The sequence below is a fragment of the Ostrinia nubilalis genome, unplaced genomic scaffold, assembly GCF_963855985.1.
Source record: "Ostrinia nubilalis unplaced genomic scaffold, ilOstNubi1.1 SCAFFOLD_49, whole genome shotgun sequence".
NCBI lineage: Eukaryota > Metazoa > Arthropoda > Insecta > Lepidoptera > Crambidae > Ostrinia > Ostrinia nubilalis.
The window spans coordinates 4,182-22,099 of NW_026973582.1; the positions used below are offsets into that span (position 1 = coordinate 4,182).

A 17,918-nucleotide genomic window follows, 5' to 3' on the forward strand; every position below is an offset into this window, starting at 1 on the left:
TGTCTTATTGTTATGAGTAAGTACGGTTCCTTGGGATCGGTATGAGTGCACCATATACAGGGACCATGGTTTTAACTCTTAAGAGTACATCGCAGGATATGTATTAAAAACAATGCTACTTTATACTTCTTCTACTGCTACTTTATACTTCTTCTACTGTTACTTTATTCTAATTAATTATTTGTTACTTGTGCTAATTATAATTCTCAATCCGTAAATAATTTCTTCTTTCTACCGTGTTCGTACTACTGTCCTCGTAAAATCATCGTAACCGATTGTTGTAATCGGATTACATGAACATCACTCGACCATGTATGTCCATTTGGACATATCGGAATGGCACGCTTTGACGATCAACTTGCTGTATCTACTCTAATCCATATCTGTGGGTGCGGTGCAGTAAGAAGTTTCATACAAATAATACTGAATGGATCTAGTCTAGACCGCCTCTCAAGTCTACATACGGTGACGACCCCTTTTCAAGTTAATAGGTGTGCTATGACCTTTACGGCAATCAAACCTCGGTCCAAAGTAGTAAAACTAATAAAAAAAAATTAAATAAAAAAAAAAACAACAAATGTCATCAATTGTCAATGTCATTATTGTCATTTGTCAAAAATTTCGAAAAAAATTGTGTTGAGCGAGCGAGACGAACTATAAAATTTAATTTAATACTCATCAAATTATTCATAAAATATAACGCTTTGTTTTTATACATTAACGTAATTCCAAATATAAGCAACATATGTGTACATTTATGAGATAAGGTTAGATCTTAGGTGTTAGGAAGCTGGAGCCATGTCTCGTAAGGAGTTTGCTTGTTTTGTACAAATATTTTTACTGCTCATGGCATGTATAGATGCTTCTGATGAAGCAAAGAGTGATAAAATCGAGGCTGTGGACTGCAGCACATTGCGATTAGGACAGTACATTTGTCCAGATCCGAGTATAAACCCTATAGATCCTGACACGCAGCAGTACCGTGGGTGTACAAAGGGTGAAAAGATACCGTCTGAAGGAGAAGCTGAGGGTATATACTTGATTTCTTTCTTAAAACGTGTTATTAGTAGATGAAAAAATGAAACACAAATTCTAATGGATGATTTCCTTGCAGTACAATGTATAGCAGCAGACCTAATCATTTGTAAGGAGACAAATAGTTCAACATTCAAAAAGAAACTCCCATGCAAATGGACGTAAGTTTGTTTTTCACTTATTTATCTCTTACAATTTCATCTGATACATAGTGAAGCCTATGAGAATCCAATTAGATGTTAAGGTTGAAGTTCTTTGAAAAGTTGTTTTTTTTTACAGAAATGGATACTCTTTGGAGATAGCACTGTTGCTGTCAGTGTTTTTGGGCATGTTTGGCCTGGATCGGTTCTACCTCGGCTATCCAGGAGTTGGGCTGGCCAAGCTCTGCACATTGGGATTTATGTTTATTGGCCAACTTCTTGACATTATTCTTATAGCTGCTCAGGTTAGTTATTTTGCATTTATTGTATCAAACATTCCAACTTACTTTTACACTTTCTGGTCTGTTATGTAATTGGAAAAAATCAGTAACCCTCATAAATAAATATGAATTCTGTTAGCATAGATATTTAGCTAGGACCTGTTTTATTCTTAATAGTTCAATATAATTATAAGAGGAAATCAATCACAAAATTTCTGTTGCAGGTTGTAGGACCATCTGATGGTTCAGCCTATGTCATACCGTACTTTGGAGCAGGAGTGTCAGTTGTCCGCAGCGACAATGAGTCGTACCTGCTCCCCCAAGCCGACTGGCACAACATCACCTGACAGTGGGGCACCATATCCTTCGACGTTGACGAGGATTATGAATGGACATAATTCTAGAGTTTACCACCAGATTTATGAACTGTGTTCTGTGTTCTCTAGTTGTGTATTATATAGAACTGTTACTATTTGTATAAATAGGCATGTAAATATAGTCTAATAAGTGAATTTGTATATAAAGTAGTATAATTATTATAACAGTTATCTAAGCAGTTCAATTATGCTTTCTAGGAAAGTAAATAAAAATATGTAATTAACTATAACATTTATTTACATTTCACAATAAAATACACATTGCACTAGCAGTTAACTAACATTACTTTCATCTCTTTGAGGCTGAGTTTCTTGTATTGATATATCCGAAGGAGGTGCAGTTAGTGTGAATATTACAGGTATTCTAGATAAAACTGGGTTTCCATTTTTTTCCAGTAATCTAATCCATGATAGTAGAGAATCCCTTGATGAAGTACCTGGAATAAAAGTGTCCATTAACCATTGGTTTACACTATTAGTATTGGTGACTCAATGGATTTTTAAAGAATATCTTGTGAGATATAGCCTCCTTTTTTGCCTCTTCCTACTAAATTTGATTTTTTGCTACCTCAAAGTGTAAACTAAGATTAGATCTTTGTCTAATTTTACTGATACAAGGCAGGTAGAGCCAAAAAGCCTTATATCAGTAATATGTAATAACAAAAATCACATACCAGTAGCACAAATTGCAACAACGGTACCATCATCTTGCTCATGAACAGTGCACTTGACAGATGGTAACTTTGTACTTCCTATGCCAGGTATACCTGGAGGCTTTTCAATGTTGGAAACATCTGGAATAAAATATACATGAATTAATTACAGTGTAAGAAGGCAATACAGCATTGTAGACAGGTAACCAAATGAGCACCAAAGTCTCCGATTTGCTTGTGCTGGGATAAAATATTTCAATAAAACATTTTATAATTACTTCTAAGCTGTTAGCACTTACCATCAGGGTCAGTATCATCTTTTATTTCCTCTCTAATTTTTCCTAGAAGAGTGAAGTAGGTGACTGCTTGATCCCTTAAATAGACTTGATAAGGACCCTTTATGACTAGAGCTTCATCTGGTGGCTGTTCCTCTAGCAAAACCTTTTGGCTGTCACTCTGACCAGACACTATCCATGTCTTGTCTAGCGATGCTTCTATTTCTTCTGTCTAACATTAATGAAAAATATTATTTTATTATTTAAAAAAAATGTTAATATTGTATTATAATAAGTAATATGTCACCTGCCAGACATCTACAGCTGTGCCAGGGTCGACAGAAGTGATTCTTTGTATTGCCAACCTTGCCAATTCCAGAGTATCATTTGGCAATTCTGGTGGAAGATACCATGGGGTAAGATTCCTGAATTTAGGCATCCAATATAACATTCTCCAGAATTTTCTTAATGGAATACCTCGCCTACCAAATATATTTAGAAGCATTTGTTCTACCTCACTGTCTGGCATTACTCCTGAAAATTTTCATAAAAACTAGATAACAATTATGAAATATTTAGTAAAAGCAATGGTGTGTTATACCATACCATTGTCCTCCATTTGCTCTAACAAATCGACAGCACACTGTTGCTGTTTTGGATAATGCATGAACTCAGCCTGGAAAATGTTTGTAGGAATAAATTTTCCTTTGGGTAACACGTCTATTAAAGCCTTATAAACTTCTAGGTCTTTTTGTACACCAAACTCCTTCATTCTAGCCATAGCGGCGTAAATAAATTCGACATGACCTCTTCGTCTTGTGTCTCGTTCCTCGAACATTTTTATAACCTGTAAATACGTTGTTTTGTCTTTCGATGGCTTATTTCCAAAAGGGTCATACACTGTCACTGTTTTTTCAGTATTTTCGAATCTCTTTATCATAACCGATGATGGTTTTGTACGCAAAAGAGCCCTCAGTATCTTTGTAGCCATTTTAGGTTATGTTATTATTAGCAGCCTTGGATAATGGATCGAACACTTGCTAGGTTTTAACCAGTCACTTATTATAACATTTTTTTCACAAAATAAGTCAACAACTTATGTTACAAATTAAATTTTAACATGTTTTTGATTTTGGGCTTTTTTTTAGTCTGACAGTAGTGACAGTTCACCATACACCCGGGTTGTGACACTTGACTGACAAGTTGACAATCAGCTGTTTCGATCAAAGATCTTAGATTTTTTATTGTTACATGTTACAATTAAAAATATTTAAAAAGATATTTGAAATAGTTTTTCAAAACTTAATATAGGAACTAATTCGTATTTTGAATCATGCAAAAGTATCATCCATCGTCATCGACGTCATCGTCTTTACTCCGCAGCTTCGGGTCCGGGACTCAATTCGCAGTAAATAAAATATTATAATCTCTTTGACTTGTCGTCAGTTATTAACGACTTACTCATTTACTACTCACTCGTTCGTTTTCCCTTTTCCCTCCAATTTCTCGAACACCACACCACGTTGAAAGGTGCTGTTCGTTCGTTCATTTTCAAAACTAGTTGATTCGAACGTGTAGAGAGGAGTAGACGTCTCCTTGCAAGAACTTTGTGTACGTGTTCGAACACGAAATTAAAAAGTTTTTGCTTTAATGCAAAGTGTAAGACACTAGTTTGTAGTGATGTAATTAACTAAAAAACTAACTTAGATTATATCTTGTGTAAAAGTAATAGATTTTTAAGAATTTTTAGCCGAAGAAAGTGTTAAGTGTTGCGAAGATGTGTAAATTCCTGGTTTCTGGTTTTGTTGTAATATTTTTCGTGAATCTATGTGGTAAGTAAAAAATTATTCACTTTTCTTAAGAGGTGTACTATTTTATTTATGAAAAACTTTATTAAATAATAATGTATATTTAAAATAACTTTAATAAAACTTTAACGAATACCTTCAGCGTAGGTAAAAAAGTATAAAGATAAATGTAAAATTAAAACTTGCATAATTTACCTATATAAAAACTTGTACCTATATAAACTTTATTTTTTTGCACTGTTTGTACAATTTTTCCGTTCAAATATTAGCATGAATATACTCTAATGAAAACCAAGGTTAACGCAGAATTCAAGCTCGCGGTCGGTAGTAAGTAAGCCCAAGACGTTGCACGTGGAAGTAAGTGAGTGCACCTACAAGTTTATAAAGATAAAACTATATGCACTGTCGGCCAAGGTGGTCGCGTTTACGAGAATTACGAGGAATAAATTCATGATACGTTATTGGCTATAAAACACAGTCGACGGTTGTTGTTGGATGAAAGTTTAACATTATTGTAACTATGCGCGGGCGTTTATTGGTGTTTCATTCATTCTAAATGAATTATTTTTCGTTAAAATACCTACCTACCTACTGTTTCTTAACCCCCGAATAAGTTTTACATTTTGTTTACATACGCACGTGCAAAAATAATACAATATCAATTCTCTAGGTTCACCAGCGCCGGAAAATTTCCAGGTGTGTCCTTTAAATACATCGGCTTTTTTTTTTTTAAAACTGGCTTCAACCTGTGCGTACTATAATAAATCATTGGCTCTTGATGTCATCACGTCACATGTGGTATAATACATTAATGTTTACAAAGTCTCAATAACTTTACATTATGTTATCAGGGTACTGCCAGACACGAATGCTGACTACATTTTAGGACAAAGTAGATAAGATTTAAATAACAATACCTTACCAAAATAACAAAACAATTAGTTGAAAATAAACAATCCAAATAAGTTTATAAAGAATTAGAATAGTTAGTTTAGTAAAGAACTGGCCACAAATCTTTTTATTCAATATACTAGCTTAAAAATGTGCCCGACCCACAAATATTAACAAAAGACTACTTGGAGTCGGGCTCCTAGAAACTAGAAAATGTGAATTAGGCACTCTTCCAAGTATCCAAACTTTGCAGCCCAACGTGGTGTTATCTACATTTTGCTATAAGAGGTCGATTACCGATAGGTATCAATTACCGTATTCTAGAATGAAATTCGCTCTTGACCGTTTTATTTACGTGTTGTTTATAGCTCGAGGCGTGGCATCCGGGCGTCGGGCCAAGCGCCCACGGCTGACGTTGCTCCTCATTGATGTTATATTCGGAAAAACGCACGGTGTATCGTAAACACGAGCATGCGACAATAACAACTTTTTTAAAGGTTAGACTGAGAATAGACCGAGAAACCGCATTTTACCACTGTGATTACATAAGAACGATACTGTACAACACTGCAAGTATATGAACCGTAACTGTAACCGGTGATATAAGAGATTTATCTCTTAACTGTGTTGTATGTAATTATACTCTTTAAATTAATGAGCAGGTATACTTAGCTTTATGATTAGACTTGGTAGTTTACTTACAACATGGATCTCTCAGCATTATATTTTAACTACCTAGGTACCAACTTGACTTCTGACGCTCACGAGATTGAAATCTGTCACAGGGACAGGTAAATGATGAAGTTCATAGGAGTTATCAAGGAAAATTTCATCTTTTAAGTTTTTTGTAAACTCTTTTTTCTAGATCCAATTTCTCTCTACGTGTTCATACCTATCAAAACTGCGGTTTAACGCGCAGACAAAAATTATAATTTTAAAAAATGGAGCAAAGATTTATGTTATTAGAATATAAATTTGGTTAGCGCTGCACTTCAAATACCAGCCATAACTTGATATTAGCATATAAAATTCTTATTACTCCTAAAACTTTGATTATGCATTTTACACGCAGCTGTCTATGTGAACATACGAGTATAACTATTCGCCATTTACCGCGTCAGAATGAAAATTTATTACGTCCGAAAAATAATTTTGTCGCATTAAAAATGTATCGCGTCCGTTATTCATCACTTTAAAACGCCCAGAGTTTTTCCGCGGTCGCCCAGCGCCGAGCCACCACGGCGTGTTCAATTATGGCCCTATTTGATTCAATAGCTCTGTGATGAATATCGATGATGACCCATTTGAAATGCACTGGAGTACTCATTCAACCACAGCATTAAATTTAATATCTGTTCGATTCATTCCCGCGAAAGTAACGGGAAATGTTTTAATTTCCTATCGTAAATTTGGTTGGTAAAAACCACTATGTAATATGTATTATAATATTTACTTTGAACCATAATAAAGGACAATTGACAAAATGCATTTAGTGTTTGTTTATATTAAAAAGGTTATTATCGCGTAGATAAGTGATTTTCAAGTCTATGTTTGCCAAACTACATGCACAGATAGTATCGTAAATAGTAATATCAAGTTTGCACCAAAATTGAAGTGGCTCTTGAATAAAATACTTATGGTGGGTTAATAAGCCGGCAGACACATCAGTCAGTAACCATTATTATGGGGTGTTCTTCTTATCAAAGTTCATAAAATTTTTTCATAACAAATACTTAATACCACATATTTTATGTTGCATTCAACATCGCACCTTTTTGCATACATTTGCGAATGACATTGTAACTGAGTTATTGGAACTTTTGTTATGAAAGAGTCCCACAATTTTTAATTTCGAGCACATAAATATGGAAAACATAAATATTCAGGCATCGGGAATTCCACGGTCATAACGTAAAGCAGTTATGTTTTAATATTGTTTCCCTCTTTAACAAACTCTTTAGCGAGTTGCCGTAAAAGAATAAAAATAAGTACTTTTAGTTTTTTAGTAATGTTAAGAAAAGAGCAATATTAAACTTTCCTTTTAATTCTCATTAGCATAGAAATTGAATAATAGCAATATCAAAGCTTAACCATTGCGGTGAACATATACAGGGTGTTAGGTAAATGGGTATATGAGCCGACACTAGCCTATGTTAACATGGTCGTATAAATGATATGATGAAGTCAGAAAATTGATATCTTCACTTTAATTATTTTAATTTTCATACAAATCGGATTTTATAAAATTTATTTTATATGAAAATTAAAAAAATTAAAATGGTGATATGAAATTTCTGACTTCACCATACCATTTATATGACCATGTTAACATGGGCTAGTGTCGGCTCATCTACCCATTTACCTAACACCCTGTATATAACTGAGTTAATGCACACGAAGTCTGTGACAGTATTAACGTTACATGTGAACCGTAAAATTATAATGGTCACGTAAGTTGCACTTAAGAGCAATAATAAGCTACCATAATTTATGGGTTTCATTAACTTTATGAATTGAATAACAACATTCTTGCCCAAATCTGGGCCATATTATCTGAAATGAAAAATTATAACACTGAAAAAGTAGATTTAAAATTGGATAATGACGATTTTAATGAGCGCTTCAGCAGTCATTAAAAATTATAACCTCAAACTGTCAAAATAGACGCTCATTTAGCGCTAATGACGTTTTGTGCAACGCAAAAATGTGCAACGCAAAGCTAATGTGCAAGATTGACACTTCATTACTTAAATTTAATGAGGCATTAAAATCTTTGTTAATGTTGGTTTGTGCAACAAGTTAATGATTCATTAGAGTTTAATGAAGTCATTAAAATTTAAAGTCTGTTTCTGCAACTGGGTGTTAGTCTTTCTGATTTTACATTCAGAAATATAACGAATTGCTCAAATCTTGATTGATTGATTTGTTTTTGGTAAATATTTTGTTGTCATCTTGTACTTTGATTTTTTCCTGGACGTATCATCAATCTTAAAAAAAATGTAGCCTAAAACAAATTTCTAAATGTTTATCAGTCATTGTTTTTTCACTACTAAGCTCTTTTTAAAAAACTGTTTGTAACAGTGCACCAACTGAAAAATGGAGCTTTTTGAGGAAAATATTATGTCAATATCAGCAATAACAAACTTGTCCGTTTTACTAGAAAAATCGAGTATTTGTACTAAATTCGTATCAGGCCTCCGTTTTTAGAAAACCACACAGAAAAGAAGTAGAAATAGAAAACTGTCCAGTGTATTTATTGTACCTAATTTGCGCATCTTTGCAAATTGTATAGGTACCTTCACATTCCTTGTAGGCCGAACCTTCCTGAAAGAGCGCAATCTCCAATTACAAAAGGCCTATTTCCTTCAGAGAATATGCCCCTAGCTATTTGTTCAATAAACATTATTGGCGATAATCTATTGATTCATTCTTTCAGCCGAGGGGTAATCAGGATTTATGAGGTAAGCCGCATAGTTTGGGGTGCGATTCCAGTCGGATGAAATTGTTTTATCCAAATTTATTGGCCGCAGGAGGCGGCTTAAATATTCCCGAACAAAATCTGCAATATATAAATATAATATGGACGCATATGTGCGCTGTGGTTATTTTTACATTCATCATTATGTCGCTAATAGGCTAACATGCAATTCATGTTTTAATCGGATTGTATTTTCAACCGATTACCTACAAAGAGCAGGAGAATATTTACTCTTGTTGAGTGTTTTACAATAAATTACGTAGTGTAATAAACTTATTACATCTAGATAAAAAATAGCAATCTCTAATATCAATCTTCTAGTTGATAAAGAGATAAAATATTTTTTGATGGCTGGCGCCGTTGTGGTTCGTATAGATTGAATCTAGATTATCAGCAATAAAATTGCGTCTTTGAAAGTTCGCTAAAGTCAATTCGGTCAAGTGTTTTATCTTTTGAATACTTATGATTTTTGTGACCTTAATTTTTTTTGGAGCATGAACAGACAAATCAGCGACAAACTATGTTTTTAATCGAAATTTAAGATCACCTGTGATGTGAACGTCTATAGACTATAATTAATTTTAATGTATGTAACAACTGTTATTATGAATAAAAATATGCGCGTGTTTCTTAATAAGTTAATATTTAAACATTTTTTAAATCTACATTTTAGATTTATTATTATGTGACACGTGATGTGATTCTGAGCTAATACCCAATAAAGTTATTTGAAAGAGATATCGTTTTTTTCGATTATGATGACCCATTTCATCCTTTCGTCGTAACTTAAACTCCCCTCGAGTTTAAATGCGCAAATGAGATGATTAGTGGCAACAGTAAAGATCGCATTAGTGTCGGACGCGATAATGAGGCTCGATTTCCTTACAAAAGTTGGGATGGAGTCAGCGGTCCGTACAAAAAGTTATCCCATCCGACTGCGATGACAAATGACCGTGCGCAAGCGTTGAGACATCACTAAAATGGCCGATTTGCTCGCGATCATTCCGGTTTTATGTGCCCGTCCCTAGGGCCGTCCATAGACTCGTTATTGGGGACATCTCGCCCATTTTTCGTTACGTCTTCGCAAAACATTCGGATATTGGTGATAAATCTTTTGTTCTCGCTAAACAAGCGCAGCGTTTTATGGGCCTCGTAACTTTTTCATTTAACTTTCGACGTAAAGGTTTTTTAAATTATGAACACTGAATATTCGTACTTACTGTATTTGCTTTTCACCAATTAAAATGGCACCATGATTTATGACGTGCGTTGTTTTGTTTCCGTTTAATTGGGATTTTGACGCAATTGATTTCCCAGCTAGCGTTACTAACAAAATTATTTTATTGTGTAACCATTTTGAGAGAATTCTATCACATTATTTGACGACTAGGTATGGTTAGTATCAAAATTGCAAACATTGATAAGGTAGACATTGTAGTAAATAAGACCTAACTAGATAACAACAGACTAGCGTACGTCTGAGCCTTTATAATATACCCCAGTCTTTAGTATGATTCATGATGATAAGGTTATCGTTATTATTAAGTAGGGAAACTTCCTTAAATTGAACGTAATATAGCAATCAATGCTTATGATAAAATTATTAGGTAACGTAATAATTACAAGCTTTATTTTATCGTTTTAATTGAGCTAAACAATTAATTAAAACTGTTATTCGTTTTTAAATCGTTTAAAGCAATAATATAGTTTTTAGAACGTTTAACGTGTTTATTTATTAATTTAATACCTCGTTAATAGTATGGTTGAGTAAAGCAAATTATAATTAAGTAGTTAGTGTATCGTTTTAGTGAAATCACAATGAATTAGATTGGGATTTATATACCTACTTATTGATTTTATTTCGGTAATATTATGTTAACCGTCTTAAATAGCTAATACGCAGATTTGCTCCAATCAAATCCCAAATCAATGCATTTGTTGCAACAAAGTAACTGCAATCTTACTAGTACAAGTCCGTGCTATAAAGGCCAAGATCAAAGTAAAAAAAAACATTGCCAACGCTCCGAATAGAATGATCAACGACTAAAGTCTGAATGAGGAAATTATGTATTTTGAATAAGAAACGGGAAATGAAGGCGAATGAATATCAATGTTGCTCTGACTCTCATTTAAACCTTTTAACATCGAACTCTACTTTTAATAAACTGCATTCCTTCTCCGCAGAGATTTTTAATAAAAGCTTTATCATTAGACTTCATGCAAAATTACAATAATATTTAATTGAAAAGTCCTTTAAACGCCCCCCATTTTATGTATTCAAATAAAACCTTACTCAGCTAAACACGTGCTTAGTCTTACGTTTGTTTAAATAACGTTGTATGCTCTCATTTACGATTTATCACGCTTCAGAAGCATTTACTTTATTTACTTTTGTTCAGTGAGTAATTTATTTATTTTTGAGGAAAGATACCAACTTTCTGATAAAACTACTGATAGTATGGCGGCGAAATTCAAACAACTACCGTGATATTAAGTTGTGGAAATCCAAAAGTAAGTTTGATAACCTCCGCAATTGACAGTTCTAACCCCCGGGCCTAGATAGAGAGATAAACCTGACAAATTTGATTGAATCACGCCATTTGGGAGATTTATTGCGGGAAACTTCTATCCCTATCTAAACCAGTAAACTTTATTTTGAATATTCTGCGAAAGAAGAGTTATGAAATTCAAGCTTGAAACTTGTTAGAAGAATACAATCTTATGTTTAAGCTTTTATAGTGTCTTGTTTTGTCTCTTTCTTTTTGTTTACTTGATGCAATGATAAAAATAATGTTTCTGGTATTCCTGAAAAACTCAGGGGATTATTTAGAAATAGCATTTGCCCGCGGCTTTGCCCGCGTCTGTCTCAGGAAGTCTTTATCGCGCGTCCTTTGAGTAATCAAACGCGCATCCCGCGATCAAAAATACGGCAATAATAAAATATTCATCCGAATGATTCGATGTAAACGTTTATTTTTATGATGAAAGCAATTTCTTTCAATAAAGATTTAATGTTACTTGTTACTTTAATGTCCTACTTATATTGCCCATAACATAGTATTAGTATTTATTCAGTCCCTGAACTTCCATTTCGACGTAGAACTGGGTTATATTTTATTAATTTCAAATTAACCTTAGAATTTAGATTGTCACAAAGTTGGTCTTTATGACAAATTGTTAGATCGAAAATTCCATTTTGAAGGTTCATTTTAAATTAGAGTAAAGTTTTGACGTTTTTAAATTGATATCTGTAAGGTTTAAATTAATTTGTTTCTTTCTCGGAATTATTAAAACAGATGACTATTTAATACTTTTATTCAGAAAAACAAAGGAAACGTAGGTACCTACAGTATTAATGCACCAAGGCAACGCTTGAAGCATCACAATGAAAATGGTTTCATGTTTTAATTAATGCGACAGTACTTTAATGTTGTGGCCGATTAAGGGTCACGGGAAATTTGTTTGCAGATTAAAATGTAATGGTGGGCAATTTTGTTTTATATTTTTGTGTTTCAAAAACAAAATAATATAAGTATAAGCGTACCTACTATTAAATTTATTGTCTCGTTTTCTACCTGAATAATGCGGAGAAAACTTCAAACGATTTCAGTTCAAGTTTTCTGTTGACCTTACCTAGCGCTGTTTACATTAATAATTTTATTTTTAGTACCTAGACCTAGATAGAAGGCGCCCGCGACTTTCGTTTTCGTAAAGTAAATCTTTAATTTTGTCATCATTATCTATTAAGTTAGTTATTTATTCCATCCAAACTGCCGTACTAAGAATTTTCAGCCAAAAAATACCGTAAAAACGCTAAAAATTCTTTACATTTGATGTCCCCATAAAGTTTAAATGCTTTTGATAGCACCTGTTCCGTCATGCATACTCTACAAAGGTGTTTGGGCTTTATGATAAAAACTGTCATATAAGTGCAAATTGAGCGCGTCGCTAAGCTTGCTGCTGCCTGACCTTGCCATACCTGTTTTTGTTTCATCAGTGAATGTGCGGACGCAAGGCGGTTTTATTGGAATCAATAAGTAAATATTGTATCAATTATGGCCTTAAGAGCCATTTTACATTTTCGTGCAAATTTCTAAGATTTTGGAAGCATGAATTACTATCTTAAGCAACACCCAGAGATTATTTAATTACTGCGAAAGATAGTTCAATCCTTTTTGTTGACCAATAATGTAACGGATTTACTAAAACTCTTTTGATTAATTCTCAGTGCCCCATCTCCCACAACCATTTTACGGAAAAATTGCCGCAGACTCAATTTCAAAGTCCTGTATCTATTATTTATGCTCGTATAATAAGCTTAAAAATATATAGAAATCATCGGACATATATTCTTGTAGTCCAATAATCAAACGGATTCTTGAATTTCATTACCATTATTGAGTAAAATCTAAAAATATTTTGGCAAATTTTTAAGATTTACGTCACATTTTGATCGTGATTTTTGGTTTTAATACACAGCAATAACAGCAATAAAAGTATCCCAAAATAAAGAATATTCATTGGAGAATTGATTTCCACAGTTATTGTTTAAATATTAGTAACTACTTTGTCAAAATATTGATGTGAATATCAGTATAAATTACAATGCGGAAGCCGACATCGATTAGTACGGCGCGAGCGCCCGTCAAGGCAGGACCTGTGTCATTTTTCCCGCCATGACGTTTACGTGTGTTCGTGTCATGAAGCGGAGATTTATACGGCGACCAAATACTTTTGATACTATGCCGGGAGGTCCGTTTTGAGTCGGCCGTTTGGTGGTTCGAAACGGACTAATATGCCGAGAGGTCCCGGGTTCGATTCCCGGCCGAGCAGAAATTGAAATGATGAAATTTAATTTCTTTGACGGGACTGGGAGTAACTATGTATTTATGTATGAATTTAATTTAATAAATAAATTATAAAAAAGGTTGTAAGTACATAGTATATCCATTAAGCTAGCACCCTTAACACAAGCATATTAGTTGCTTATTTTGGGACTAGATGGTATTGTGAAATTGTCCAAAGATTTGTTTATTTATTTAACCGCTTTGAGTTTTGTTTCGTGAAGAAGAAAAAGAACCGTTTTGTTTCGAGAGGAAAGTTTTGTTGTTAAATCAATAGTAATAAAAGAGGAAAGATTTGATTATTTGTTTGTTTGAAGGCAATAGGCTCCGAAAAGAAATTCTTTCACTAAATGTTTCCTATGTTGGCTATAAAATATTTTCAAAAACTTTACTCCAAAATCTTCGATAATTAGTCGTTTAATAAATAAATTAGATAACATATGAATATTTTTTTATTGTTTCCAGTACGATTTCAGTACTAGTTTTTAGAAATTATTTTATGCATAATTTATTAACTTCTAAAATATATTCCCTATTGATAGATGACGTGCTTCGTATTTGGTTAAAAAGGTGTAGAATGTTATTTTGAAGATAACTTGCTTCCATAGAGATGTAGAAAGATGCTAAGTAATGCGCTGAGTTCGAAACTCAGTGTCAAAGAAATCAAAATGTGTGCTCATTATCCACTGCGGTATCAGTATTCCACGTTCGAATAATCTTTAGTAGTATGCAAGCAATGTAAACTGTTTACATTATAACGTCGCTGCTGTCATCATTGCTTTCACAAGCAATATGTTCTGTTTTTGGGCATATTGTTGCGACACCGGCTCCGCCCTCTTATCACATCTCCCTTTAGTTTCTGTGATCTGTGCTTGCTTCGAAGTTGATATCAATTAAATATTCCTTAGTGCTTTTGATTTAAATTATTTTTTTATTTTGACACGTGTTTGAAAAATCAAGTAATAGTCAATAATACAAATGAAAACGAAACATTGCATTGCAAGTTGCAATGTTTCAATATTGATAAGGAGATTCCATTGGAAAGTCTGTATCCCACCAAAAACATTAAAATAAATTCATAAAATTCATTCATAAAATTCATTTATTTTTGCAAATAGGCTTTAAAAAAGCGCTTTTACACTATTCTGTAAAAAACTAGCCAAGTCTCGATGGAGCTGCTTGTTTATCTCTAAAAAGTAATGAAATCTAGACAAAGTCGTGCCAAGTCTATGGTTCCTTACTGCGATTTCTTTATTATTATAGTTAATGTTGTGTGACTTGGCCGTTGAAGGGTACAAAACGAGGTGCTCCATGACACCATTGCGCCAATCTGTCGCCAGAACCGCTACCCATTGACGATGGAAAATTGCCACTTGGAAAACGTTGATTCAACAGTAACCAGTCAATTGTAGGTTTAATAAAGCTGCGTATTTCAATAATACTTATGTATGATTATCTTAATAAAGATTGTTCAACGGCCAAGTCACACAACATTAACTATAATAATAAAGAAATCGCAGTAAGGAACCATAGACTTGGCACGACTTTGTCTAGATTTCATTACTTTTTAGAGATAAACAAGCAGCTCCATCGAGACTTGGCTAGTTTTTTACAGAATGTTTTTGGTGGGATTTCTCTTCTTTTTGTAGAAAGTGGCAAAATTATTTAACGTCGTCGTTTTATCGAAATTTTTTTACGATATTAAACACAAATAAACTCAACGACCTTTAAAATGGACAACGAATCAGAATTTTTTAAATAACATAACCTTAGCGAACCTTACAATATAATAAACGAAATCAACGAAATGCAAATTACACAACATTCAACTTAATCGATGGGGGACTCTAGAAAGGAAAAAAATCTGGACACCGCTTGCTAGTGCTAGCGCCATCTAGCGGTGAGCGATACAGGCGAACACCACGGTGCCGGAGTAGTATTGATTATGAATGTGGTGTTACTCCAGATCTTCGATTTTCCTAGTTTTTATAGTTTTCCCTTTATTTGGCCATTAAACCCTAACTCTGTACCAAATTTCAGCTCTCTGAGTTTATGGGAAGTACTAGTTCTATTTTGATGATCATCAGTGAGTGAGTGAGTGAGTGTCGTAAATGCGAAACTTTGCTTTCGCTTAACTTCGGAACTAAATGACCTACAGATTTGAAATTTTGGATTTTAAGTATGTGATTATAGCTTACTAGATGACGAAAATTTCTGCGTTCTGGTTTTATCCAGAGGTTCTCAAATAGGGGCCTGAAAATGCGGCGAAATGGTTCCAGTAAAGGATGGTACGGCAGTGTTTGCTTCGCGCTCGACTTGGCGGGGGCACTGCCGTGTCCCCAGATTCATTCCTAGGATTCCCCTAACACCATCAAATTCAAGAGAATTCTAGAGAGTGCAGTTTCCCATCTCATGCTTAGGGGCCACGGTTTAAAATAGCGTGGTTGCATAGAGCCTGCAACGGGCAACCGCGTGCGCTGCTCATACTAATTTTCGATACAAAAACAAGTGTTGGCTCACGAGTTTTAGCGGAGTTCCATGTGGTAGCGGGAGTAGACTTAAGGGAAATCTATGCCTCTCCGACGGCCAGTTGTAAGTTGTATGCTCCAGAGTATGTGCACACAATAGCCTGGTGATTTTAGCACCCGAAGGAAATGTTTCAATTTTGTTGTAGAAAGATATCATAATTTTGTAAGTATTCAGATATTTAAACATACCTAATAATTTGTAGGTTTTATATTAACAAATATTATCATATAACAAAATTAATAATTTCTTAGAATAATTTAATTTTATTTGAACCAGTTTCCACTTCTTCGCGGAAAAAGTCGCGGGCAAAAAGCTAGTATGAAATATGTAGTATTGCCCGCGGCTTTACTCGCGTGAAATTTAGTTTGCTACAGATCGTCATAAATATATTGTTATTCCGGTCGACGCCAGGGATGGATGAGCGTCGCTGTCGCTGGCGACAGGGTCTTCTGGTTAAGGGTTCATGACGTAGTTCTCAGGCAAAATGAAATCCACTCATAGTAATTAATAAACTTAGTGTATTCACGAGAATAATTACACACAGCACTAGAGTCGTATCGGAACTGAGTGAACCAACGGTCTTGCGATAGGAACGTCCGACCCGAGTGATAGTTGAACACAAACTGCCTAGTACTGCTGTACTGTACTGTAAAGCTTCATCAAAATTTGTTCAGTAGTTTTTGCGTGAAAGAGTAACAAACATCGAAACATCCGTACAAACTTTCGTATTTATAATATTAGTAAGACTAGTAAGAAGAAAGATAGTAAGATGAATTTATTTTAGTCATTTGTTTAATAATAATAATATTTATTTATTTCTTAGCTCTGTCTGATAATGGATCTGGAGGAGTTGCAATGGCCACCTCCATTGCAACTCTATAACAAAACAATAGAACCCTATGGAGTTTGGGCTTGTGTAATTCGCCTTGACGAATACTTCGTCTAGGTAAATGATATCCAGGGTCCGGTGATGGACCTGGATGATAGCTGCAAGGGGGCAGATATTTTTCACTATGTGACTGTCTTTATTTTGTACTTAATAATATAATATATTTTACATATTATACCTATTCGTGTTTCATTATTAATCGAAATAAGTATAAAAATCTTTAAAAGACTAAATAAACTCTATTAAAATTTTAAATTAATTTATCATGTTTTAATACCTTATTCTACCTTAAAATTAATAACTTATATCAAGTCTTAATACGGTCACGGATCAAGATTTTTTTGTCCATTTCGGCGTTCTTTTTACTCTTTTGTCGTTGCGTTGACAGTTTGTAGCTAAATTCGCGCGGAATATTTTTGTGAAATGGCTCTTAATATCACCTTTATTATCATCAAATAAAGGTATACAATATTATGGTTAAAATATGCGTTTGATGTATTTTAAGCACTAAAAATTATATTTGTATTCAACCGTAAAAAACTAGGTAGGGTAAATGCGCTAGTTTTCGTCCAATTATCGGAGTTGCCAACTTTGTGATGCGAAATGAATATCTTAAAATACCCTTACTCATATGTATCATATGCCATTTTAGTCCTTATATAGTCTACTTTACGTTAATATTATATGACAATAAGTAAATACCACGGGTTTTTTTATA

At 33.9% G+C, this 17,918-nt stretch overlaps 3 protein-coding genes across 3 annotated transcripts in view; 2 read left to right on the forward strand and 1 right to left on the reverse strand.

The window, feature by feature from the left end:
- Window positions 1–614: 614 nt before the first annotated feature.
- Window positions 615–2,057, forward strand: LOC135087548 (TM2 domain-containing protein CG10795-like). Its single transcript, XM_063982296.1, has 4 exons — window positions 615–1,030; window positions 1,115–1,196; window positions 1,315–1,480; window positions 1,681–2,057. The coding sequence occupies exons 1-4, from the start codon at window positions 799–801 to the stop codon at window positions 1,801–1,803; spliced, it is 603 nt and encodes a 200-aa protein (XP_063838366.1). The 5' UTR covers window positions 615–798; the 3' UTR covers window positions 1,804–2,057.
- Window positions 2,054–3,940, reverse strand: LOC135087547 (evolutionarily conserved signaling intermediate in Toll pathway, mitochondrial-like). Its single transcript, XM_063982295.1, has 5 exons — window positions 3,368–3,940; window positions 3,069–3,295; window positions 2,786–2,993; window positions 2,508–2,627; window positions 2,054–2,270 (listed from the first exon to the last, which is right to left on the reverse strand). The coding sequence occupies exons 1-5, from the start codon at window positions 3,750–3,752 to the stop codon at window positions 2,107–2,109; spliced, it is 1,104 nt and encodes a 367-aa protein (XP_063838365.1). The 5' UTR covers window positions 3,753–3,940; the 3' UTR covers window positions 2,054–2,106.
- A 383-nt stretch (window positions 3,941–4,323) lies between these two features.
- The window catches only part of LOC135087549 (uncharacterized), a 31,037-nt gene continuing 17,442 nt past the window's right edge, over window positions 4,324–17,918 (forward strand). Inside the window, exon 1 of the mRNA XM_063982297.1 lies at window positions 4,324–4,593. Coding sequence (XP_063838367.1) covers window positions 4,539–4,593 — 55 coding nt within the window. The 5' untranslated portion in view covers window positions 4,324–4,538. The remainder of the gene's footprint in view (window positions 4,594–17,918) is intronic.

What these genes read in the sequence shown, in the direction of transcription:
- LOC135087548 (XM_063982296.1), top strand. Translation starts at nt 799, where the DNA reads ATGTCTCGTAAGGAGTTTGCTTGTTTTGTACAAATATTTTTACTGCTC. An exon ending in GTCTGAAGGAGAAGCTGAGG is followed by an intron (nt 1,031 to 1,114) that starts GTATATACTTGA and finishes ATTTCCTTGCAG; the next exon opens with TACAATGTATAGCAGCAGAC. An exon ending in AAACTCCCATGCAAATGGAC is followed by an intron (nt 1,197 to 1,314) that starts GTAAGTTTGTTT and finishes TTTTTTTTACAG; the next exon opens with AAATGGATACTCTTTGGAGA.
- LOC135087547 (XM_063982295.1), bottom strand. Translation starts at nt 3,752, where the DNA reads ATGGCTACAAAGATACTGAGGGCTCTTTTGCGTACAAAACCATCATCG. An exon ending in AGAGCAAATGGAGGACAATG is followed by an intron (nt 3,296 to 3,367) that starts GTATGGTATAAC and finishes GAAAATTTTCAG; the next exon opens with GAGTAATGCCAGACAGTGAG. An exon ending in TGTTGCAATTTGTGCTACTG is followed by an intron (nt 2,271 to 2,507) that starts GTATGTGATTTT and finishes CTTTTATTCCAG; the next exon opens with GTACTTCATCAAGGGATTCT.